The sequence below is a fragment of the Hevea brasiliensis genome, chromosome 16 (assembly GCF_030052815.1).
Source record: "Hevea brasiliensis isolate MT/VB/25A 57/8 chromosome 16, ASM3005281v1, whole genome shotgun sequence".
In the NCBI taxonomy this organism is placed as follows: domain Eukaryota; kingdom Viridiplantae; phylum Streptophyta; class Magnoliopsida; order Malpighiales; family Euphorbiaceae; genus Hevea; species Hevea brasiliensis.
The window spans coordinates 51841559-51868759 of NC_079508.1; the positions used below are offsets into that span (position 1 = coordinate 51841559).

Below are 27201 nucleotides of genomic sequence, written 5' to 3' on the forward strand. Positions count from 1 at the left end.
AATAATACTAATAACATACTCATCACACCTTTATCTTCTAACTAAGGATGAATATTCAATTTTTATAAACGAAGAAAATATTTATCGGGAGTGCTTAGGCCGATTCAGTGGAAATAAAATTAGCCTTAACCTGTTGAATTGGGAATACCTATGAAATATATAAAAAAAAAATTATGATGTGTTAAATTTAAATTTTAATTAAAAAATAAAAGCTTATAGTATGGTAAAACACTTTATGGTGTGAAAGAGCCCTCTCCTGGACTGGAGCCCAAGTAAACAATGGACATGTCCAAATGTCCTGAGGATTTGTGCGGACACATAGAAGAAGTCTTTAAAAATGGTAAAAAGAAAAATGAGAGGACTGAATGGCCTATACTGTGGACAAACAGTAGCAGACAATTGGGGAGATAAGTGAAAGAGATCTAATGTTCTATGCCTTATAATACATGAAAGGAACACAGAGAAAGGCAAGTTGAGCATATAAATGCAAGTGGAATGTGGAGGCCATTGTTGGAAGTGATTTTGTGTGATGAAGGAAGATTTTAGATATAGCCCACTATTATGCGTCCTTCACCTGCTACTTGAATGAACTTGGGTCCTACATTTGGTCCCATTTTTATTTTCCAGTTTGATTCTGTAATCATTCTAAGTTTTAGTTGCTTACCAGACAATCACACTTATATATAAATAATTATCAATTTCCTTTTTTTTTTTGTTTGGGAACTCTTAAAATTAATCACTTTAAAAAAAAAAATTTAATAGCAGTTGGCTAGCCAATCCAAACTTGCATAATTGGAATTTTCCAAGTGTCCAATATTGTCATTGATATTTTTTGGGTAATAGTTTCTTGCATTATGAGAAGCCCAAATTCACCCATTAAAGGATTGTTTTCTGTACATTGGAAAGCCCAACTGTTGTTGATCCTTTTCCTTGGTTAGAATGTCCCTTTATCAAAATTAACAATATACTCCTTAATTTTTAAAAAATTAATTAAAATATTCATGTATTTTGTAAAATCAAAATCTTTAATCTTTATGTCAAAAAATACGTTAGTCAACTTATTGTAACATTGAATATTTATCTTGTTTAGTCTTATAATTTTATTTATCTGTACTATTTAGTCTTTTTGATTAAAATTAAAACAAGTTGACTAACATTTCTTTTGATAGAAATCTAACAGAAAAACAATAGATTTTGAGTTTATAAAATATAAAGACATTATTGAATTTTAATAAATATAAATTAAACAATTAATTTTTACAAAATATAAGTACCTGGTAATAATTTATCCTTACATACACTATGTTGTTAACTTGAGAACAAGAAAGGTGAAAAAAAAAAGAAAAAAAGAAAACTCGATTGTCATGGAGAGTTGATATTACAAAAATAAAAGATGAGACATTACAAAGGAAATCATCATGCATGGAGTGGTTTCTGTTTGAGGCAACACATAAGCCCACGCCAACGAATTATGAGACAGTTTCTGTGTTAAAAGTTTGAACTACTCTGGTGGGTATGGTGATAACAAATATAATTAATTTTGACAAATCCTTTTCCCACGAGCTGATGGGAAGTTGCTCCGAAATTTAATTTTGTGGGGTTTTGAGTTTTGATCAAATCAACCTTAAAATTAAAAAAAAAAAAAAAAAAAAGGATAGGGGGATGCTTTTGCCCAATCACGTGGTGGGAGATGATATTGTCTGTGTCTTTCCTGCAACCAGAACGATTACACCTTCTCCATTTGAGTTGGTTTTATTTTCTCTGTACGAAAAGGTTCTATAAAGATGAGGGATACCCATATGGTTGCCACATTGTAATGTTACCAATTGCCAAATTTGGAATTGGTGCAATCCGTTTTACTTCATTTTTTTAAAATATTAATATTTTAGATTTGCCATTTTAAAATATATTATTTCTTTGATATGACTGCCAACCCATATTTTATTTTTTTATTAGAGCTAAATAATTCTAAAATTAGTGACATAGAATACCATTTTAACTAAATAATTTTCTTAGAAAATAATTTTCATGAAAAATATTTTCCATTTATAAGTTATTTTTTATGAAATAAATGAAATTAAATGTGTTATTTATATATATTAAAAAAAATTAATTATTTTTCATGTAGAATAGCATATTATATATAAACAAAATTAAAGCTCCTGGACATAATATAATATAAAAATCGGCTAGCATGTTTGGGGCTGAAAGCCTAAAATAGGATATCTTGGACATTTAATAGAAGGGAGGTTTAGCCCAAACCCATTATATACCCAAGGGTTGTTGCTAAACTGGGCTGAATACTCTTATGGCCTGGATTTTGAAGAAACAAAAGGTGGTTGAAGAATAGGAGAGGCTTATACACGTGTGTGTGCTCCATAGCCAAACGATCAAGGAAATTCAAAATATTGTAGCTGATGATCTTTGTGTTTTCTCAAAATTTTATATTTAATTATCAATAATTTGAGTCGTTGATAAGAAAATATTTAATCATATGACTGTAAAATACATTAACAAAATAATAACACCAAGCTATCAAGGATCTTTAGGATCTGATGCTTCTTTATCTCCTGAAAATAAAAAATGTTATCTAATAAAGAAGAAACTTGACAAATTTAATAGAGGATGAGTAGATAGGGTTAGAGAGATAAACTGTTACAAATGGAAAAAGAAGAAGAAAAAAGAAAGTGAGAATGACAAAATGGAAGAAATGAAAATTATATCATTGTGGAGAATTAAAGTGGGATTTTTGGACATAGTAAAATTACTCAGCTATGGCGTGAAGAAAATTTGAGTTCCTATGTTGAAGCACGCTTAATTAATCCAGCAAGAAATAGAAGGACCCAATGAAGGCATTTTGATGCTTGTTGTATCTTCGAGGTAATGGGACTTTGATCTCTAAGCTCAAAGCAGCTTGATCTTTCTGGCAATAGCTTTCGTTGTCCAATTCCTTTGGCTTTTGGCAATTTCTCTCGGTTTGAGTTTCTTGATTTGTCTTTAAATAGGGTTGAAGGTTTGATTACCAGGAGTTGGGTATGAGGAGGTTGATATCATGCTAAGGACTTTTTTCACTATTCAAAATTCTTTATTAAATATCTAAATTTTTTATATTTGTATTTTAAATTTATAATAGATTGTAGAGTAAAAATCTAACCACAAGTTTTTTTTTATTACATCTTTATGTGTTATAATATAATTGGATTTATCTCATTGACAAATATTCTCATGTTATTTATCACATGCGGTAGATGAAATTAAGTCCGTCGAAAATTCTCCATCGATTCAAGAGCTTTTCAGTGAGTTCAAGTCTAAGAGGAAACATATAGGTCTTCAAAGAGAGATTGAAGGGAGTAAAGAAAAAAAATGGAGTCTTTAAATAGCAAAATGAATCGCAGAGGCCAAAAGCCTAAAAGAAACCAGATGGGTTAGAAAATTTGATTGAAAATTTCATATAGTTGAGTTGAGGTAATGGAGGTATTTTGTGAGGGAGACGAGGTAATTTTCATTTTGCCCATAAACAATGATGTTTTGCAGTTTCAAAATGAAACGTTGTTTTATAAGTTGATAATTTATGATATTGGAGTGTCTGGATGGACAAGTGTACAATGCATATGGTATGGAAATGAGGTGATACGGGTGCTTAGGATAGCTATTAGGGATAGCAATAAGTAGAGTATTCGTGAAAGTTACTCTACTCGATTTTGAATTTGAATAATATTATTAAAACCTAAATCCATCCAAAAATTGATTAAAATTTATTTTCAATTATCCGAACCCATTATAAACTTAATTATTATTATCCGAAAAATTTTTAAACCAGTTTATTTTTATATATTTTAATTAATATTTTACATTAAAAATTATTTTAATTAATTATTTATATTTTGAAAATTTAATAATTTCATAAAATATTTAAATTCTATTTTACACAAAATAAAATATATAAAAATTTATGAATATTATTATAAAAAAAAATATATTTTATATTTAATATATTTATATAAATGGATTTGGGTAATGGATACCCAATATGTAAAACTCATACCCAATCCGAATCGTCATATGTATTATTTTTCAAACTCAAACCCATCATAAACCTAATTATATAATACAAAAATCCATCATATTATGGTTTGGTCGGATCGGATACCCGTAAAAACTCGACCCGTTGCCATTCCTAATAACTATACAATTGTTTTCGAGTACTTTGGTAGGATACTAAGAAGGCTACGACTACTCCCAGATAATTTGGACAAAGCTCAAATGGGATCAAACTGGTTCTCTTGCAAGATAATAAGGTTTAGAGGGCCAAGGAGATTATCCTACTTGGAAATTCGATGCTTAAACTAGTATAGAAGTGGAAGACAAAGGACAATAAGAATAAGTAAAAAGGGTAGTGAGAACATTCTGCCTAAAATAATAGATAACTATATATATTATAAAATGTCAAATAATAAGCAAACAAGTTAAGGCTTATGTCAAGTGGGATTGTCTCGTTTAACAAGATCTTTGCATAAGGTCATTGCATACTATACTTGAGGTAACGATGATTCTAATATTATATGAAATAGTGATTATAGGTAGTCTACAAGTATAAGTATACTAAATTAGATAGGTGGTCAAACTGACCTGTTAACAAAGAACGGATAACTCGTAAGTTGGATGAGTGTTTGAGCTATCTCAGGGTTGCCTACATCTTTCTTTTTAGGTGTTGCTAGGTCGTATATTTTAAAATTTCAAGATTATGACTACAAAATAGGGAGATCGATTAGCCTAGAGATCATTCAAAGAGCTAGTAGTTAGCCTTTGATGTATTGACTAATAATACGATTAGTTGGCCTCGCGGATTGTATTAAGGGCTCTTTTCTGAGTAATATAAGAGCACAAGGTGCACTTCGAGGTAGTGAGACAGTTTATGAGATATTGCTACCTATACATGGTACCTGATTACTATGTTTTATACAACTTTTTTTTTTTTTTTTTTTAAAGACACATAGCATTTAATGGTCAGATAATTTATATTGTATAAGAAGGATAAGGCTTTGTGTTCAACGTGCAATAGAAGTGAATAAATAAGCTGAAATAAGAATTCAAGAAGTATGAGTTAGGCATAGTTGGATTTCAATCAACCATTGCTAAAAAGTTAAAGCTAACCAATTAATTAGTCTATCTTTCACTAATATATGCCTTTTTAACTTGTTATTTATTTTCAAGGTGAGAATCTTAGCACTCATCTATAAGTGACAATTAATATCCGATTGATACTTAAATCTTAAGCTTGAAACTAAACTAAAATTAAATTCGAGCTCGACTTGTTCTATTACCATATCACTTAATTGAGTTAAACAAATGAAAATAAAAGAGTGGACTAAAATAAGAGTTCATAATAAATGAGATAAATTTATTTAAATTTAGACCAATCATTACTAAAATATTAAAACTAATTAGTTAATTTTTTATACGTATATACTTTTTCAGCTCGTTATTTTTTTATAATGTCTGTTGTTCTAAATTTCTTTGATTTTATTAGTTTTTTTTTTAATTATTTATTTTTTAATATTTGCTTCTCTGTAAATCCAATGAAAAACATGGAGAAAAAATACAAAATAATAAGTTGTCCAAGTGTTCAATTTTTATTGTTCTATTCCATTCAATATCAAAAATTTCCTTTTATCATGAATCGTTGATTCTCTCAAGTTCATTACATGGGTTACTTTATTTTCCAAAACAGAGTACAAAGACTATTAACATATATAGAAACTTAATTATAAATTTTAAAAACTTTATTCTTGCACAATGCACATAACGAAAAGTTAAAAGAATCGCAATCAATAACCATATAAAAAAAGCCACAAATTTATTAATAAGCAAGTAAACACGCTAATTTGTTTTAAAAAAATTATAATTAACTTTAATTCTAATTAGAATTTGAACTTTTATAATCTCTTAAAAATATTCAATCATTTTAAATTAAAATTTATTAATTCGTACTAAAATTTTATAAAATACAATTATTTTATTTTCAAAAATAAATGCATTTATATAAATAATTTAGTAATAAAATATATTTTTTAATAAATTTATAATAATTTTATGAAGATATATTAATCTACATAAATTACTTATACACATCAATGGACATAGAGTCTTGAAACCTAACCCTTTCATGCGAGAGACCATATATATCCGACTCAAGTGACAGGAGCAACCCTCGCTGTTCATTGAAATGGGAGGACTTGACCACGGAATAATAGAACAAGGATTCCAATTAAAATCGAACTAAAACAAGTAAAGAATTGGAATTGGAATTGGAATTCCAAATTATGGCAGCACAGTTAGGATATCCGAACAGATATTCCAAATCCCATGATATCCCATTGAAATGGCCAAGCAGATTGGGTTTTTGACGAGGTTCAGAAATCAGAGTTTGCAAAAAATGGGGAAACAAATCCCTTCACTCTGTCCTTTCTCTGCTTACCAAATGACAGGTGACATGACAGCCTTTCCATTTTCCTGAATAAAATAAGTAGCCACAAAGCAGCAAATCCCATCAAAACCCCTGTTCTCTTACCTCCACCGCCTCAGCTTGTCATCTCCATTCACCAACTATCACTATTTTGCTTCTTTTCCACCGGGTCAGGCCATGCATCACATCCTACACACTCTACATTACTGATACTATCTATTAATATCATATCCTCTCCAATCTTATCAAGAAAAAAATATATATTAATTTTTTCATAATGTTATGTACATATTATATGTTATTTTATATATATTATAATAAAAATTTTACAAACAGATCAACAGTGGCGGAGCTACGGTGCAATTTACCCGCCCAACTTTATAAAAAATTTAAAATGATATATTTAATTTTAAATATTTTTATAACTATATAATTTATTTACATAAATTATTTTAATCTTTTAAATAATATATAAAAATTTAAGATATAAATAAAATGTGTAATGATTATTTTAATATTTTGATGCACTAAAATAATTGTAAAACATGTTGATTATTGAAAATTATTTTTATATTAATTTTTTATTATGATTGATTAATTTATTTTAAATTTTATTTGTAATAAAAAATTTAATATATTATATGATATATTATTTTATAAAATTTTATTATTATTATTATTATTATTACCCTACTGATTTCACCCTGCAGATCAAGTGTTGTTAAAAAAATATTCAGCTCTCTCAACCCTTGTTAATCATTAACACAGCTTAGTCCTGAACAGTATAGGATATCTTGCTTGTTAACATTGTTTTAAGCATTTGATTTGATAGCAGTAGGAGCAAAGCAAAGGTCATGGAATGAAAGTGACCGATCGGCTAATGGGGCTCGCACATAAAGACAATGAAATTAACCACCCAAACGCAGAAACCCTAATCTCAAAGCTTGTTCAGGTAGACAATGTTCTTGTTCTCGCTTGCTAAAGCCAAAGCGGCATTGTTCAGAGAAAGATGGAGAGCGAGGAGGGCTTTTTTAGATTTCTGGGGTTTTGCATGGCTCAATACTCAACTCAACTCAACTCAACTAAGCTTTTATCCCAAAAATTTGGAGTCGGCTATATGGATTCGCTTTTTCCACTCTGAACGATTTTGGGTTAAATCATCAGAAATGTGTAATGCTTCTAAGTCATGCTGTACTACTCTCCTCCAAGTCAATTTAGGTCTACCCCTTTTTTTCTTTCTATCCTCTAGCCTAATGTGCTCTACTTGTCTAACTGGAGCCTCCGTATGTCTACGCTTCACATGACCAAACCACCTCAATCTCCCTTCTCTCAACTTATCTTCAATTGGCACCACTCCTACCTTTTCTCTAATACTTTCATTACGGACTTTATCTAGTCTAGTATGACCACTCATCCACCTTAACATTCTCATCTCTGCAACTCTTATCTTAGATGCATACGACTCTTTCAGTGCCCAACACTCACTACCATATAGCATAGCCGGTCGTATGGTCATGCGGTAAAATTTTTTTAATTTATTGGGAATCTTACGATCACATAAAACTCCGTGGCACGTCTCCACTTCAACCATCCGGCTTTAATCCTATGACTAACATCCTCCTCACATCCCCATCTACTTGAAGGGTGAGCCTAGATATTTAAAGTGATTACTTTGGGACAGTGCCACTCCATTCAAACTAACTCCTTCCCTATCACCAGTTTGGCCTTCACTGAACTTGCAATGCATGTATTCTGTCTTCGTTCTACTTAACTTAAAACCCTTTGACTCTAGAGTACTTCTCCAAAGTTCTAGCTTCCTATTGACTCCTTCTCGTGTCTCATCTATCAGAACAATATCATCCGCAAATATCATGCACCAAGGAATACTATATTGTATATGTTTCAGTTCATCTAAAACTAATGTAAAAGGTAAGGGCTTATGGTGATCCTTGGTGTAATCCAATTGAGATCGGAAAATCTCTTGTGTCCCCTCCTTGTGCGCACAATAGTAGTTGCTCCTTCATACATATCTTTCAATACTTGTATGTACCTAATAGATACCCTCTTTTGTTCTAACGCATTCCATAAGACCTCTCTTGGAACACTATCATAAGCCTTCTCCAAATCAATAAAAACCATGTGTAGATCTTTCTTCCCATCTCTATATTTCTCCATCAAGCTTCTAATGAGAAAGATCGCTTCCATAGTTGAACGACCGGGCATGAAACCAAATTGATTGAGAGAGATAGAAGTATCATGGCGTAGTCGATGCTCCACAACTCTCTCCCACAACTTCATAGTATGGCTCATGAGTTTAATTCCCCTATAGTTTGAGCAACTCTGTATGTCTCCCTTATTTTTAAAAATAGGTACTAAAATACTCTTCCTCCATTCATCAGGCATTTTCTTTGAGTTTAGAATCTTATTAAATAATTTAGTCAACCATGCCACTCCCATATCTCCCAAATACTTCCACACTTCAATTGGTATTTCATCGGGTCCACAGGCTTTACCTACTTTCATTCTCTTAAGTGCTTCCTTTACTTCTAAAGATCTAATCCTTCTAGTATAATTTACATTCTTTTCTATTGTTCTATAATCTATATTCACGTTATTTCCATTTTGACTATTATTAAAGAGATCATTAAAATAATTTCTCCATCTTTCTTTAATGTCCTCATCTTTCACCAACACTTTTCCTTCTTTATCCTTAATGCACCTAACTTGATTGAGATCTTGACATTTCCTTTCTCTACTCCTTGCTAATCTATAAATATCTTTTTTCCCTTCTTTAGTTCCAAGTTTCTCATATAACTTTTCAAAGGCCTGTGCTCTTGCTTGGCTAACTGCCTTTTTTGCCTCTTTCTTTGCTATCTTGTACTGTTCATATGCCTCATTATTATCACATTTAGGTAATTTCTTATACCATTCCCTTTTTCTCTTCACTGCCTTTTGTACTTCCTCATTCCACCACCATCTCTCTTTTGAGGGTGGTCCATGTCCTTTAGACTCCCCAAGTACTTTTCTAGCTACTTCTCTAATCTTTGATGCCATCTGTATCCACATATCATTGGCCTCCATATCTAGCTTCCATACTTCAGACTCAAGAAGCTCATTTTTGAACTTCACTTGCTTTACTCCTTTGAACTCCCACCACTTTGTTCGAGCTACACTATTTCTTCTGACCTTACTTGAATTGTTCCTAAACTTGACATCCAAGACCACCAACCTATGTTGACTTGTTAAAGCCTCTCCTGGAATGACTTTGCAATCCTTGCATAGAGCTCTATTTGTCTTCCTGGTTAAGAGGAAGTCGATTTGGCTTCTATGTTGCCCACTTTTGAAAGTCACTAGATGTGACTCTCTTTTTATAAAGTAGGTATTTGCTAGTATTAGGTCGTATGCCATAGCAAAATCCAGGATGCTTTTTTCCTCCTCATTTCGACTGTCAAAACCAAAACCTCCATGAACATTCTCATAACCTTGCCTATCACTTCCTACATGTCCATTCAAATCTCCACCAATGAAAACATTCTCTTCATTCGGTATGCTTTGCATTAAATCATCCATATATTCTCAAAACCTTTGTTTACTCTCACTGTCTAGTCCTATTTGTGGGGCATAAGCACTAACTATATTTATTGTTTCTCCGTCTAGTACTAGCTTTACTAGTATAATTCTATCTCCTACTCTTTTCACAGCTACTACTGCGTCTTTCAATGTCCTGTCTATGATTATACCCACTCCGTTCTTGTTTCTCTCCTTTCCGGTAAACCACAATTTGTAACCTGAATTACCCACTTCCTTACTTTTCTCTCCTACCCATTTAGTCTCCTGAATGCAAGCAATATTCACCATTCTCCTTTCCAAGGTATCCACAAGCTCCATTAATTTTCCTGTAAGTGATCCAACATTCCAAGTACCAACCCTGATCCTCCTCCTATCCTGCTCCTTCCTAATTGGTCTCCTTCTATGATATCTTCTATTATTTTCTATGTCTATCTTGTGTTCTGTTCCACTATTTGTTCTATTATCTGTCCTATGGACTAACTTCTTTACCCACACCCGTCCATGATGTGGGAACCCTTGCTCACTTAACACCACACCCGGGCGCCAGCATGGCGCATCGCTTTCTGTGAACGCCCTACACCCTTGCATATTTATCACTACATCGGGCTCCGATGTAGCGCGTCGTTAGTAGAGGACGCCCCAACGTTTATATCATTTGAATCCATATCATAGGGTGTGACGAAATTTTTACGCTGGTTGTCACCTACCGCAATTTTCCTCCTTTATCCGGGCTTGAGACCGACTAAGCGCAAACTACTTAGGCGGAGTTTTTGCATGGCTCAATAAATTAAAAAAATTAAAACCTAAACCCCTTTAGCATGTCCAGCTTGAAACTCAGAGATGTTAATGGCAGGATTTTTCCATGGAAAATTTGTCCTTTTTTTCTACGACTCCAGGATTCCATGCCAAACGCCAACCTCGAACCCCTCTTTTCATTTAATGCTACATGGCTCTTTTTCCTTGGGCTGCTCGAGTGCCTGGAGGTTGCACATGTGTTGCGTGTTGCTTATTACCCAGGATGACGCGTGTATGAAGACATGTGAGTGGTTGTGCCCTGCTGAGATGGAATCATATCAAAAGAATAAAAGCTCAAAAAGCGAATTAAATAATTATTAAATTAAATATTTATATTAAATTATTAAAAATATATATATATATATATATATATATATATATATATATATATATTAACATTTCATATCACGCTCATTTCTATTATACGACGGCAAATTAATTCTTTTTATGATATATATATATATATATATTAACATTTCATATCACGCTCATTTCTATTATACGACGGCAAATTAATTCTTTTTATGAACAAACGGCAAATCAAATTCAAATTAAAGAAAATGATAAAATAAAATTTTATAATAAATTAATTTTTAATTTTTTTAAATAAATATATTAAAGATATTGAACGCAAGTACACGGAGCACCAAACCTTTCCACCAACTCTGAATTTTTTATTAAAAATTTCTTAAAATTATACTTTACATATTAATATTTATACAATAAATAAAAATTATAAGTTTTTTAATAAATATAAATTATAAATTTCATATTAATTTAACTAATAAATATTTTATTTATTGGTATTTTATATTTAAAATAAAAAAGGTTTAAATTTATTTTATTTTAAAATATGTTTTACTTTTAAAAAAATTAATAAATAAAACAAATTAAATTAATAATTTAAGGAATTTATATTATTTTGAAAGTATAACGATTTAGAATTAAAATATTTTATACAATATATTTTAACTATTTATATAAATATAAAAAATATACATTTTTAATTATCAGTAAATATAAATTATTAATAAAATATTTTATAATTTTATTTGACTCTCCAAATATTATTGTTTAGCTCTACCGCTATTAAAAGAAAATGAAAATAAAAAAGGAAAAGAGATGTGGGAACTCAAACCAGTAGAAAGATTAGTGAGAGTTTTCTCATCAGACCTTATATGACAATGAATTTTTGTGAGACATTAAATTAAAAATTCATCCTCACAAATATATTTTTATTTAAATTTTTTTAATTTTTATTAAATGTGTATCTAATATAAGTTTAATATTTATATATAAATTTGTGCTTTTACTATATATATTTTAATTAATTTTATATAAATTTAAATATAAATATTTGATATAATAATTATCAAACTTATTTTTTAATTATGAAACTGAGTTTATATTAGATCATCCTATTTTGATTAAAAAAATTAAATTTCATTTTTAGTTTAATGTTTACATTTATTATAATTTTGGAAATGTAAATCACATTATTAAAAATAATTAATATATTACCAACTAGTGTTTTACAGTGGTAAGTTTTATTATGTTTTTAATAAGAGAATTTAAGTTTGACTTTCATAAATATTAAAAAAATAATTTTTTTTATAAATTGTTAATAAATATATTCAATAATAAAAAAATTATATTGTCATTAATTATAACTTAAGGACGTTTAAATCACATTGTTAAAAAAATTCGTTGTGTTAAAATTTATTATATATAGCTACTTTACAATAAACGAGGAGGCAAATAGAAATTCTAAGCATCAAACTTTTGCATTATTATTTTACATTATCATTAATTTTATAAAATATTTTACATTATTAATAATTTTATAAAATATTTTACATTATTAATTTGATTATTTATTATTTTTTCAAATGCTATTTATTTTTTATATTATAATGGTATTATATAAATATTTTTTGAAATTTAAAAGATATTTTTTATTAAAATATTATTAAATAATTTATCAATTAAATTTTAATAATTATCTGCATGCAGTGAAAAAGTTCATATTAAAAGGTTTCGTAATATAATCTCATAATTTTTATGTAAAGTGTACTAAAACGAAAATAAAATAAAATGAAAAATGTGGAAAGTCACAGTCACGATATTGCAGAAGGGCAGATTGCAGACAAGATCGGTTTTGCGCTGCAAGTGTGCATGCCTCTCTCTCTCTCTCTCGCACATCACGCCGCCATATATAGGTTTGATTTGTCTTGCAATGGAGGCCAACATTAAATGAGAAGGTATATCGAGTGATATCCAAATCCAATTTCCATTATTACGCTGATTTTACATCTTACTAAGGGAGACAAACTCTCTCTCTACGGCCTCATCGACACCGCCTCTTCGCTTCCCACCAAGCTAAACTCCCCAGTCTCTCCGTGCTTCGCTTTTCCGCTTTCACTTCTGGGTTCTGTTGACCTTATTCTCAGTTCTTCGGCACTCTTTAGCCGCAAGAGGGGAAATTGTTTGCTTCTGCAGGATTTGTATTTATAAGCATCTTTCAAATTCTCTGGAGATCAATTTCGTCCTTTGCCTTGTAAGTCGTCTTCTTCTTTTTCTCTGTATCATGTGCCAGAATCCACCTCTTTCAATGGCTTCCCCAGGGCTAAAATCTAACCCTTGCTCCAAACGTTTGAACCCCCACGCCACACCTTTTATCAAACCATTATCGCCAACAAAGATTGAGCTCGTGCTACCGTTGAAGCACTTTCTTCTTCATAACCATTCACAAGCCGCGGCTCAGCCTATGCCTTTGGTTGCTCATGGTGGGATTTGCTCCCCAGACTGTGTGCCCACGCCAGCTTGGGAATACTCAGCACCAGCAACAATGGTGTACTATAACTCAAATAAGCAGCCCTTCGTAGCGAACACGATGCCGTTCTATGCTGGGCATGTGGACAGATCGGTTAGCTACAACACAAATGCGCAGCCAGTAGCGGCTAACCCGAGCTCATACTACTCTATCATTGAGCATCAGAAGGGATTTGCTGACGCGATAATGGAAGAGACGGTTAAGGGTATGCGCGATTTTGGGTTTTTTGGCTGTGGAGAGAAGAGAGCAGAAAATAGGTATTCGCCCAGGCATTTAGCATCGAGGATGAGTTCAAAGAAAAGAGATAGTAGGGACTTTTGTGCGGAGAGATTATGGGTACCAAAGAAGCCCTCATTGGACAATAAGAGTGGCGGTGCTGGCATCGGAAGCAAGTTAGATGAGAAGGTTGATGGTGGTGATGGAGTTCTATCTTCTTCTTTATCTGATAATGAAATTGAACTTGATGGAAAAACCAGTTTAATGATCAGAAATATTCCAAACCAGCTTGGGTAGGTTCCTCTCTCTCTCTCTCTCTCTCTCTCTCTCTCTCTCTCTTCCCATCCCTCAAACATTTGGGTGATCACATGCTTAATTATTTTCTGTTTTTGTATATGCTACTCTAGGATAGTCCTTTTCATTCTTTTTTCCCATTACAGTTATTGCCAACACAGATCATTTCCTCGGTAATTCTAGTCTTTGTGTTCTGCTTTTCTACACCTCCAAACCCCCCCCACCCCCCCCCCCCCCCCCTCTTCTCCATATCCTCTCTTCCTTTCTCTCTGGCTCCCTCTCTGTGCGTGTGTTTGCGATTCCTGCAGCTTTCTGTAACCGAAAAGATTCTAAAAAATGGAAAGGGGCAAGGATTATTGGTCATCGTTTTGCCTCCCTTTTCTTTTTTTTCCTCCTTTTTTCGTCTTTATTCTGTTTTACTGAAAAAAGGAATCAGGAATTTAGTTGATTTTTAATGCCTCGTAAACAATAGAGACCCCAATGCTTTTGTGCCAATTCCATTTACGCATGCATGCAATGCATTGATGCCATTTTTTTTTAATACATTTATTAAAGGCCTTTCTTTAATTAATTGTTTGTTTATGGTAATATGGAGCAGAAGGCACGATCTGCTGCGCATACTGGACAAGCATTGCCTGGAAGAAAACAGAAAGGCCAAGTTGCAGTCTGACCCTTTGAAGTCTGAGTACGATTTCCTTTATTTGCCTATGGACTTCAGGTTAGTATAGCTGTATCCTTCCTGCCCCAATTTTGATCGCAGCTTTCGTTCTCATTATTTTTTTTGTGAGCATTGAGATTTGAATTTGGTGTGATCAGGAATCGAGCGAACTACGGCTATGCATTTGTGAATTTCACAAGCGTAGTTGCAGCTTCGAGGTTTTGCAAGTCTTTCCACAAGTATAAATGGGAAGTTTCTGTCAACAAGAAAACATGTGAAATCTCCTGTGCAGTAATACAGGTCCATATCCAAAAGTTTTTGGAATTTTTTTTTCACTTGAGTCTTTTTCTTTATTATCTTTTTAATTGATGTTGCTTACGTTTACATATGTCCAGGGCAAAGAAGCCCTCAAGAACCAATTCAAGAACTCCATATTCCATTGTCACACAAATGGTTATTTGCCAGTGGTTCTTTCTCCTCCACGCGACGGTTTGGTTCGCTCTAAACCTATTCTTGTTGGTAGGCGTGGGGTTGGGGCATTGCCGCCGATAAGAGCTGACGGCCAACCAAAAGAAGCATTGAATAAATAAACCTCCTCCTAGGCCTCTTTCAACACCTCCCGTCGTATCGGCCCTCCCCGCCGTTCTTCCTTTTCTTTCTCACTATTCTCTCTCCCCCCTCTCAACATACATATGTTGTGTCATTGTCCCAGATAAGTATCTGTTAGCTAACTACAGGCTAAGGATCATTTGTGCAGAGTAGTCGGTTAGGAATGACCTGTGTTTGCGTTCTCCCCAGATAGGTGATGGAGTCTGAGTTAGGGGGTGCTACATAGCCCATATTCTGGGTTGAAATGGATACATGGGTTTTCTCCATAGGAGGGGTTTGTGTGCTTTAGTCGCTCTGCCTTTTGTGTTTGAGAATCCTGTGTTTTCATTCTCTCCCTAGTTGTGAGCACAAATTTGGTGCCAAAATCTGGGTGAATTGGAAACACTAGATTGGCGTTTTGTGCTTGTCTTGTCGAAGGGATAGCTCTACTAAAAACACCATCTTATTTGGATGCTTCAAACTTGTACCTATTAAATGTTGTGAGATATATGATGGAATGGTATCTAAATGTTGTTGATCTTACTTTCATGAATTTGTAGTTTGTTTTTGTTGTGTTCCACATTTATTTTACAATTTAGATGAAATTCAAAAGGATAGTTTGCAAGCGTGTTACATTTTTCTACATGAAGAAATCCATTGTGTATGCAGCTGCAGGTTTAGTTTAGTGTTTAGGTGTATCTTTAAATTATGCCAACACAATCTTTTTGCACATGATAAGGTAGAAGCTACAGGCAAATAGTTCTCTATTTGTACTTGCCAAATAGTGTTGGGATTTGTTTTATAAGAAATTATTAGGAGCACTATTTTGTTCCCAGTTTTTCTAGCGGTAGAATCTTTTGTTAGATATTGTGTTGCTTAGTGATAGAATTGCAAATTTCTATTTTTTTAAAATCTTGTCTTGCATGCATATTCATATCCTTGTATTCTGAATATCAATTCAACTTTAATACTTGACAATCTAGTCTGGTTGAATTATGCCAAACCTATTCTCTCTCTCTCTCTCTCTCCCCAAGTCGCCTTTCCCTTTGGGAAAGCTGCTTTACTAACTGTTGACTGGTTGTCATTTGGATTTTGATCCGGCCAGTTTTCGGTTTGGATTCTTGAAAATAGGATTTGAGTTGAGCTGAAATAAATTCAGTTTCAATACAAAATTAAATCATAAAATATAATGAAAAAAATACTGGCAGCAATTGAATCAAGTACGTTGATTTTGATCGAGTGTTTATCTAGTTTGGCTTGTTAGCCGAGTCTAATTGGATCGGTGGTGCTCGCCCAGCGGGAACCAGGCCGATTTGTTACTCTTAGACATAGTTTTGTTGCTCGAGATTGTTTTCGTTATGTGCGTACATTTTGGATGAATTTAGCCGCTTCCTCGCTTTCCATGTTCGATTCTGGTTTATCCAAATAGTCGAGGAACTAGAGCTGATGATTTCTGGGAAGCCAGTGGGCATTACAAGGAGGAGCTAGGTGGGTTCTTGGAAATGTATGAAACCAGTGCAAAGAATAAAGAAAAAGATGGGTTCTTGGAAAGGTAGGAATTGACGGACCAGTCGGCTCCTTTAGGGAGGACAAGCTCAAGTCCAACATTTTACTGACCTAACCGTTGCGACTGTGGCCATTCAAAACTAGTTGTGCTAATCAAGTTTTTTCCATTTGTGCTCGGGGGCTATAGCTGAAATTTCTTGTGCTCCAAGTCATCACAAGCCTAGTCAATGTCTTGAAACTTGGAAGAAATCGATCCTAAAGCAACCGTCATTAGCATTGTGTTATTGCAATTATTTGTGGTTCTTCCTTTGGTTTAATTACTCTCTTTGTTTTATTTTATTTAATATTTATTTGATACTCTAATTAAAATTTACGATTTTAGAAACATTTTAATATTATTATGCTTAAATTATTATGTTTGTATAATTACCAAAAATAATAAGGATATGCACCTTTAAAAATATTATTAAAGACAGTTTTAAGGTTGAGGCTCTTTGAGGGTTTTTTCAAATAAATCATTTATAAAAAAATTAAAATAATTTTTACACAATTATATATAAATTTTATTTCTTTTAATATATTTTTTTAAAAACAATTAAAGAATTGAATTGTTGTAAAATTATATTTTTCAAACGGAAGGTAAGGATAGTGGAAAAGATTTTTACTGCAATAGGGAGCAAACACTAGATTGGTCAAAAGGGCAGAGACGTCGAGTTAACCTCAATGCCTAAAAATTTATTTTGTGCAGTGTAATAAACTCTAATTATCGATGCTACGGTTGGATTTTAAAATTTTTCCTCTAAACCAGCTACTAAGTACTAGAGGGACTTGCTTCAACAACCGTTGCATGTTAGTGGTCATAGCAAAGGGGCCACCAGCATTTCCAGTGTTCTTGCCATTTTTTTTCAGTCTCTTCTATTTCTGCCACTGTTTCTCGGTAGCCCAACGGACGGCCAAGAACTCCAGAGCTTGCTAATTGCTTATCCTAACGAAGAACTTCGGGAGCATCCACGTTCTCGGTACTACGATTGCGTACGCAACGTTGCGTTTCAAGGCCATAGGCCGACGTAGATGTAATAGGCTTTTCATCCTAGGCCCATAATGCGGTTGAAAAGCCTACGATCCTATGGAACTATTCCTTCTATTTAAGGAGATCACAAGAGGTGTGCAGTGTTCGACTTGCATAAAATAATTCAGTTTGATTATGTCCCATTTATTCTACTAAATTTGACTCGGTTATGATCAGTTTTTTATTAAATTCAATTCAGTTATTATTTGAAACTGATTAAAAAAATATTTAGTTTGTTCAATTCCGTTTGATTGTCTACTAAATTTGGTTTAATTTTTATTTTAAAATGAGAAAAAAAATTGATTTAAGTTTACGTACACAACGAGTTGCTTTCAAAACAAAAATACACAAAATAAGTAAGCCATTAAAGGCAACCCTATATTTCAAAGCATTCACCATAAAAATGGAAAATTTGACTGCAGAAAGTCTCATACTCAAATCCAAGATCGTCCACTCTCAGACCCTTTGAAGGGTATGAAATCAATTGGATAGATTTAGCTGGAATTGTACATTTTACAATTAAATTCAAGGTAATGATAATGTCATTAATTAATGTCATGCTTTTGCCACACTACTTGAATTAAGAGGTTTTGCCTGTAAAACAATCAGCTAGTTTGAGATTCGCATCCACTTATCCTGCAAATCTGGCATATCAATGATTGACAATTATAAATAGAACGCATTAGATATGGATTGCCCAGGATGGTTTTTTGTAATGCCATGAGTTGGCCGCCAGTACAAAAACGTTCACAATTGACATTAACCATGAAAACAAGAGTTATTATTGCAAAGCCAAAACTAGCAGATAAATATGAGCAAGTTAATCAGTGCAAAAGCTATTATTGACTCTCATGCTGACCACTCCTACCTTCTTTCTTGACGCTTCTGCATCGTTTCTGCCAGAGACTGATGTGCATCCCACTTGCTTCTATCACGATTTCTTTGATCTGAGCAATAATGAAAAAAGAAATGAAAATAATAAAAAATAATTGCCAATAAAAAAGGACAAATGGAATTGCTTTGAACAACTGAATTGGTCGACTCAAAATGAGGTCCTGCGTTCCAATCTGATTCCTAAACAAGACTGATTTGCATTTTAATTGATAAATACAAGTCACTGGATTAGACAAGTAACAAACTCTCTATTTCCTCTATTAATAACATTCTTACCCTTCCTGGTCCGGGCATTAGTGCTAGTTCGCTGTCCTCTGCATGGCAACAGGCAAACATGATTGAATCCTCTGTAGCACCGAACATCTACCAATTTCTGTATATCACTTCTAACACATCGCTTCTATTCCACCCAAAATTGAATCAGTTAGTGCGAGGAACTCAAAAGGAAAACAAAGTAGAGTAAAGAAACTGCTAGAGAGAGTGAGAGAGATTACTAGGTCTTCTCCAATCAAGTACTTAGAGACTTCATCTCTAAGAGAGTGGAGCTCCAATCCAGTCAAGTCCTTGGCAAATTTGTTCCCTATGCTAAGGTCATTTAGGATTTGGTGAGCTCTTTGGCGGCCAATTCCCTGGATGTGCTGAAGAGCAAACCTCAAGCGCTTGTCATTTGGGATTTCAGCATTACCAATGCGAAGGCATTGGACCCTTTGGCAACGAAACTGTGAAAGGAAGTTGTGAGAGAACATCCAAAAAAATAAGCTTGCAAGGTTCGGAAGTCGCAATCTTTCAAAATATAAATCGTTAGGGAGGGACATAAAAAACTAGAATCAACATCCAAATGAGCATGCGTCAACTATTATTATTTGATAAAAAAAATACATAGAACTTTAATTCTATGCTGCATGCCAAGAACTAATCAGTATTCACTAATTTTGAACCTGCGCTTAATAAAACCAATCACCTATTTGATAGTTTAATTCAAATCAAAAGAGTTATTTGAGTAGCAGTTCAAAATCTTCTTTTGTTTCTCTGCACAGAAGTGATTAAGTGAATCGAAGTTCTGGTTTTAAGACCCAAATAAAAAAGTTTCCAAATTTTAACAGAAAAGATACAAGAGAAATAGCATAAAGTCATAAACATAATACATAGTTAACGGAATCAAATAAACTGGTCTGTGACGAGATGGTCATCACCATTTTAGGGTTTTGCAGTGGATTGTAATTGAAACGAAGCATGAGAAATTGAAAATAGCAATGAAATGAAACCAAGCAGAGAATACCATAAACATTACCAAGAATTAGAATAACAAAACTATGACAGTAATTGCTGACCAGAAAAGCACAATTAAACAGACACTAAAAAACAAGAACCAGACCATGGGTCGCTTTCTTCCACTTTGATTTGTAGGTAACCAAACGAGAGATCAAGGAAACAAAATGCAGTAAACACATACACAGAACATCCAATTGATGGATCCTCAACTGTAGAATATGATATCGTAATCACCAAATTAACAAATCCAGAGCACTTTTCTCGGTAGATGAGAATCAGTGAAACTCACCGACAAATTTTGAAAGAGAGCTCGACTAATATTGTCGAGTAATCCAAAAGATCCACGCGAACCAAACATTGCAATCCCAAGTTAATACCCAGAGAATGAAAGAGGATTGTGATGCAACAGCTGAACAACGTTGTTGTTTCTATGCTAAATCATCGCTAATAACGGTCTGTTTGGAATGTGAGGGATGATGGGGAGAAATAAAGACAAAGAGAGTTAAGTAATTATTTTATGATAAAAGTTATGAATATTTTTTTTTATATTTTTTTAAATTTATCCATCTTTTATTTTTTTTTAAATATAAAAAATATATACTATTTTTTTTTATTTTTTTCTTAATTTATTCTTCCTCAACATCAAATTTTTTTTATTATAACCCTTTTTATTTTTCTCTTTACCATTTAATTACTCATCTATCCAACTTTACTCAGTCCATCCAAACAGAGCCTAGGCAGATGGGGTAGGGTAACTGGCCATTTATTTGGGCTCAAGACTGAGGCCCACAAAGGATTGTGTCATGTTAAGCTTTTATTGAAACATCTCCAGGCTCCAGAGTCAAATTCAGGTAATCGCTTGGAAAATTGCAATTGCCAAAATCATAGCATGTCAGGATAATCTGTATTTCTTTTGATTGCAATCATAACCAAATTTCTTACATTATACAAACACAGAAATTAGTAAATATGCATACACAATCATCTACAATACATCATAGAGCAGGTGGTCAAGTTCAACCCTCACATCTATCCCTTAATAAAAGAACTACAATCATACAGAGTTGTAATCAATTGTTCCCACCCAGTCGATTGCGAGTCCCGTCGGTTCTGGGTTGGCCAGATGTGCGTTGACCTTGGGCGCCACCAAAATTATGATGAAAATTGAAACCACCACTGCCTCCACCAAATCCAAATCCACTGCTGCCTCCGTAAAATCCATAACCTGCACTGCTAGATCCGCCCCATCCGAAACCAAACCCTACAGTTGCACCATCAGGCCTCCAACCAGCACCTGATCCAAAGCTAAAAGTGCTTCCACCAGGACCTGAACCTGCAGCCCAATTGTAAGTCCAACTCCCATCCGGCGATAAACCAGACTGGTAGCTGAAATTCCAACTTGGCTCATGCCTCGAACTGCCTCTGCCGCTGCCTTGGTTTGCCATCCTTTTGACCTTTTTTTTTTTTTTTTTTTAAGGATCCAGCCTAACCCTTTTATTCTTTGATGCGTCAAGGGAGAAAACAAATAGTGACCAGTAACCACCACGCAAAGTGAAATCAGTATCTGCCACGTTTTATCGAGGAAGCAAAACGACATGTCGTTTGCACAAAGAATCGCATTTCTAACAGTAGTAGATATTATATCGAAAGATAGGATATTTCCATCAACCTCTTCGAGGCCCAAAAAGCGCCTAATAAAAGGTCCAACAAATACAGTCCAAATATAAGGCTTAAAGCACAAACAAAATAAACTATCTAGAGAAAGTAACGTAGACTTAGAAGTAGAGTTTGGCTGATCTTGATTTTAAAGAATGGATGAATACTCCCAACATATAGTTCATTAACTATAAATTTCGCACAAACAAACAATTAATACTATAAAAGATCAACTTCATTAATAATCAGAATTGCTATAATATAATACATAAAACTTTTCCATATCAAGCAAATATACAATATATAAAGTCATTGATTTTAACCTTTTAAAAGAAAAAATTGAATCTCATGAGTATATATTTTCCTCCCTTGCAATCATTCTAGAAGGTATAAAAAAAAAATTATTTTTGTTGATTAACTTCTAATAATTCATTGACTAACTGAAAATTAAATCAAAACTCAATAATTAAAATAAAATATTGTTTTAATTCGATTTGAAACAAGAAGGCTTACTAGTTATTTTGAGCTAACATGAGGAAGGCAATACAAACCTGAACAATTAATCACAGATAAAGCAACAAAAGGGACGAACAAGTAGAGCTTATTTATTTAGAAATTAGTACATGCTTATTTCTCTCAGAAATTTTATTAATTAAAGTCCCATTGCAGCGCAGATTGTAATTATTAATTAGTAGTAGACACTAAGACTTGGAATGGAAACTAGATGAGAGAATTGACTATAAGATTGAAGTCTTGAAGACTAACAACGCCATCTCCATCCCCATCCATAGAAGCAATAATATTCTGGCAATCCTCGAAAGACAATTCTAATCCCCCATTATTCCTTGTAACTTCATATAACTCGTCTGCAGTCACAGCCTCATCACCATCAGTGTTGACTGTTGAGAGCTTCAGAGAGTTTGCAAGTTCACCAAGTTCCATATCCTTGGTGTACATCTCTAAGAACTCTTGTATGCTTAGCAAACCATCTTTGTTTGTGTCTCCTTGCTGCATCATTGCCCTCACATCTTGTTCGCTAGCGTTGTAACCGAGTGACCCCAGGATTCCACCAAGCTCAGCTACCGTAATGAAGCCATCATTATCCGAGTCAAAAGCTCTAAATGCCTCCACCAGACTCAAGACCTGGCTCAGTGTCTCAATTTCTGCAGAGAGGGATTCAGATTGTGCCATGCAGGATGCTTAGAATGAGTCTGTAAACTTGTCTTTGCAGTTCTGCTAAAGAATTACCATAAATAGAAGAACCAAGACATGGTGGTTATTCTTTTACTGTGCCTTTGTGTAAAGGTAGATTCTTGTGCTTTAAAGACATTATCTTTAATTCCTTATCGTCAAATTGTTCGGATGATTACGTTATGCGGATTGTGATATTAGATTCTAAAATTATGCTGATTGGAGATAATTCCTACCCAAGAAAAATCATGTGCTTTCATGCTAGCTTAGCTGCTTAGTTTGTTAATTAATAAGGCATATATTTCACTAGATAAATGAAAATTTTAGTGAATATTTCCATTTTTGCAGGTATTAATTACTATTTATGGAGTCACTATATTTTGTTTGTTTCCCTACAACTTGCCAATTTCTTTTGGAAAGTGGTACTTATTCTTAGTTCCCATGACATTGACATGAAATTGCTCGATCTTTCTTTTAGATTTATTATATAATTAACAATATAGTGACAACAATTAATATATCATTTGAACATGAAACCTTTTAACAAATATTTCATATTGTTTTTCATTGCAATGTCCTCTCAGAAATCAAACTCCACTAATTTAATTAAATCCTTAAATGAAATTAAAATCTAGTTCTTGTAATAGAATTCCAATTTAAAAAAATAGTATAAAAATAATTCAAATTTTTTAATAATACTTTTGACGAATTTATAAATTTACGTAAAATATTATATTTAATTACCCTAAAATAAAATTTAAAAATAATATTATATAGAGTTTAACCATCTATTTCTATTTTCATCTATTTTATAATAAATAAAACAAAACATGCAATTTTTAGTTTGATTTAATCATAAACTGGTATTTAAGTGGTTTTCTAGATTGACAAGGCTGCAGATTAGCAAAATTATCAGCAATTCTCAGGCAGATAAATGACAAGATCAACACTGTTCCCATATTTTTATTATTTACAGATCATGACTCGGTAAAAACAGTTGTGATTAGGAATTTTGATATTATATACATTTTAAAATGATTTATCCTTAATTATGATTTATCTGATCGGATGATGAGATCCAATAAATCAAACCATAACCCTAAGTTCAAGCTTGGATGCCATAATACGTTAAAATTAGCAGAAACATGGGATCGGTTTAAAGTTTTCAGTGATCAAAAGATCCAAATTTTGAGGATCACAAGATGAGATAAGACTGCGTAATTGAAGTCGATGGATCTGCATTAAATTAAGAAAATTTTCCTGGGATACAATCATATATGTAATATTACGTAATTGAAATAAATTAACTCCATCCGCGATCAAGCATTAGACAACAGTAGCATCACTCGTTGCCAAGCCCCTATCAGCCAAATTCGATCAATATCACCTTTTGCTGCACGTCAACCCGCATGATAACTCCTTGAGCATTCGCTTTAATTTCTTCTGCACATATGCAAACACAAAAGAAATAAAGTTAAAAATTAGAAAAGGAAAAACAAAAAGTGGAAGAGAAGAGAGTGCAATTACTGATTGAAAATTAACGAGATGAAAATTTAATTAATAAGGTAATGCCATTTACACAGAAAGTAGAAGCAATGTTGCCTCTGGGAGTCTTTTTCTTTCTGCTATGGAATTCCCGGAATACTCCACTATTCTGTTCTGATACAATTTTCTCATACCTATATTGCTTTTCATTTCGTCGAAAAATCTTCTGAATTGATGCTTGGATCCTCACTGGTGCACTTGACCATTTCAACTTCTGTTCATGGAGCCATTTTCCATTTCTCTATCAGTTTCCAATGCCATGCACTTACATGCACGTCCCTATCATTCTTAGGATACAAATCCTAAAGATTGAAAGATCTTAACAACTTACCTCAGACTTGAGTCTTGATGAGATCCTTCTAGGCCACCGTTCCTGTTGATGACAGGCAGCACTGTCTCTGAGCTCGCGAGCGTAGGCTAGAAGCTCAGCCCGGCGATCATAACACTTTGTTTTTGTGCTCTGAGGCCTTCTGAATAATAGGTTTTGCTTAGCTTTGTTGTTTAGATCACCAGTTTTCTGATGGGAACATTTTCTTGGTGATTCTACATATAAGCTGATAATGACTCTGTTGGAGTTGGTCCTTGCCCTGGTAATTTTATTCCTGAGATGTATCCCTGCGGATCTTGCCTCTGGTTTGGCCATCGATTTGGGATTTCTTCATCAACAAATTGGATTATAGAGATAAAAAAAAGGATGATATAATAAGGTTTTTGTTAAAAGAAGTATTGTTTCCTTCTAGAGCTAATACATCTGAACATGTAATGGTTGCACCAGAAGCAACCAATACCTCGTTAAATAATGCTTTGCTTTGCCATCTATTTATACACACACGCAGAGGGAAATGTTCAAGCAACAATTAAGCCAAATCCAGGCCTGCATATTAGGGCCCAGCTTTGAGCTAATTCATTTTCCAGCCCACCATACGGATGAATTTGGTGTTGGCCAATCTGTACATAATCTAGCAAGCAGGATATGAGAGATGCATGGTAGGGCACAGCATTCAACTGATATGGTTGAAGTCGAGCTAAATTAGATTAACTGAATTATTAAAATTAAAATTATAAGAACTACACTGAAGTCAAATTAAATTGAAAATTTTTTTATTTAGTTCGATTCATCAATTATCTCCATCTACAGAAAAACAAGTTTTAAATCTATGGAAAAAATTTTCATTGCAACCTATAATCTTTAGAGAAATAAATTTTCAAATTTTTGAATAATTACAGGAAAATTACACATGCAATCACACATATATAAACATATGTTAAAATTATAAAATTATATATCTAAAAATATAATCACACTGCAAAATCACAAATTCAAATTAAAATATAATCATTGAATTATATATGCTATCTCTTCTTCGAAGGAAAGAAGAAAAATCATAAAATAAGAAGAAAAATTGAAGAAAGAGAGAATCACAAACCTCTCTCTATATATATATATATAGAGAGAGAGAGAGGGGGGGGGGGGGGGGGGGTTGATAACTATATAGTATAAGGCATATAGTTATAATGATTTTTGCTCAACCCTAATGCATATGTCCATTGAAGCGGATAGGGGAAAATGCATAGCATTGCATACAAAGAAAGATAGCCTATGTGAAGATTTTGAAGCTCATTACAAAATCTTTTTGACTCTAATTTGAGCATATTAAAGTCCCAATGAACAGATATCACATGTTTCTATATTAACCTACCAACTCTGCACGATACTGAAAACAAAAAAAAAACCTAACTATTTTCCTCAACCACCCCTTCTCTCCATTTTCCCTTTAATACCCTCTTTCAACATCTCCACCTAGTGCCACCCTCCACCCTCCAATGATCCTCCTTTAGGTCTGGTAACTCGCTAGCTTGAGTTTTATTGATGTCGATTTGTGAAGCTTGAGTTTGCGTGAAATAGAGAAATTAAGCAGGAGGGAGAAGAAAATGCTTATGTCATGCCTTGATCTTTGCAATGATTATAAGGAATGATAATTGAGCGGATTGGAGACGGGAATCACTTGACCATTCTTACCCTACAAGAGTTTAAAATCGAGACGATGATTTTTCTGTTAGAAAGTGGGACGGACGAGACGAGTTTATTAAAAAATAAATTTCAAGTTAGAATATTCAAAATGATAAAAAAAATTTATAATTTTTGTAAATTTTCATCTTCTAGAAAAATGCATATTAATTTCATTCATCTTTTTATTTTAATTTATTATCATATAATATAAATTTATTTATTAAAACAAATTATAATTAAAAATATAAATTTTAAACGTAATTTTAATAATATATATTTATTTTTTTTAAAAATTTATAATATTTAAATATATAAAAATAAATTATTTTTAATAAAAATAATAATATATTACCATACAGTGCAAATTATGAGGATTTGAAACAAGGAGAAGACATCTCCATTCCCATCCTCCACAATATCGAGGTCCGGCGAATCGACAAAATTAATTGATTCGACGCGAGTTGAATTTCATTTGAAAAAATTGAGGTCTCCAATAATTATGAATTGCACTTTTACTTGCTTTTTTATTTTATTTTTTTTATGTGATCCACTTGCTGATATATTAGTATTTTTTTCTAATATTAAAAAATGCCATGTCAACAAAAAGCGTTGATTATTCATCTTGATTTTGCTAACA

At 33.0% G+C, this 27201-nt stretch overlaps 5 protein-coding genes across 7 annotated transcripts; 1 reads left to right on the top strand and 4 right to left on the bottom strand.

Moving 5' to 3' along the window:
* Window positions 1-12953: 12953 nt before the first annotated feature.
* Window positions 12954-15949, top strand: LOC110665559 (uncharacterized). The gene is made up of 4 exons (XM_021825744.2): window positions 12954-14173; window positions 14773-14892; window positions 14991-15132; window positions 15228-15949. The coding sequence occupies exons 1-4, from the start codon at window positions 13419-13421 to the stop codon at window positions 15420-15422; spliced, it is 1212 nt and encodes a 403-aa protein (XP_021681436.2). The 5' UTR covers window positions 12954-13418; the 3' UTR covers window positions 15423-15949.
* Window positions 15950-18426: 2477 nt separating this feature from the next.
* Window positions 18427-20650, bottom strand: LOC110665560 (small ribosomal subunit protein S13, mitochondrial). Of its 2 annotated transcripts, none has more exons than XM_021825745.2 (5): window positions 20451-20650; window positions 19384-19608; window positions 19166-19289; window positions 18864-18942; window positions 18427-18639 (listed from the first exon to the last, which is right to left on the bottom strand). In XM_021825745.2, exons 1-5 carry the CDS (start codon window positions 20517-20519, stop codon window positions 18627-18629), a joined length of 510 nt encoding a protein of 169 aa, XP_021681437.1. In that variant the 5' UTR covers window positions 20520-20650; the 3' UTR covers window positions 18427-18626. The 2 variants fall into 2 exon arrangements, with proteins under 2 accessions (XP_021681437.1, XP_021681439.1); XM_021825747.2 differs by lacking the exon at window positions 20451-20650 and adding an exon at window positions 20265-20416.
* Window positions 20651-21053: 403 nt separating this feature from the next.
* On the bottom strand, window positions 21054-23053 carry LOC110665562 (probable calcium-binding protein CML29). The gene has a single exon (XM_058138058.1). It carries the CDS (start codon window positions 23006-23008, stop codon window positions 22538-22540), a length of 471 nt encoding a protein of 156 aa, XP_057994041.1. The 5' UTR covers window positions 23009-23053; the 3' UTR covers window positions 21054-22537.
* LOC131174658 (uncharacterized) lies at window positions 21232-21606 on the bottom strand. Its single transcript, XM_058138408.1, has one exon. The coding sequence runs from the start codon at window positions 21604-21606 to the stop codon at window positions 21232-21234; it is 375 nt and encodes a 124-aa protein (XP_057994391.1).
* Window positions 23054-24229: 1176 nt separating the features above from the next.
* On the bottom strand, window positions 24230-25331 carry LOC110665598 (uncharacterized). Of its 2 annotated transcripts, none has more exons than XM_021825796.2 (3): window positions 24885-25331; window positions 24688-24767; window positions 24230-24451 (listed from the first exon to the last, which is right to left on the bottom strand). In XM_021825796.2, exons 1-3 carry the CDS (start codon window positions 25194-25196, stop codon window positions 24442-24444), a joined length of 402 nt encoding a protein of 133 aa, XP_021681488.2. In that variant the 5' UTR covers window positions 25197-25331; the 3' UTR covers window positions 24230-24441. The 2 variants fall into 2 exon arrangements, with proteins under 2 accessions (XP_021681488.2, XP_021681487.2); XM_021825795.2 differs by having other exon boundaries at window positions 24588-24767.
* Between the last annotated feature and the right edge of the window lie 1870 nt (window positions 25332-27201).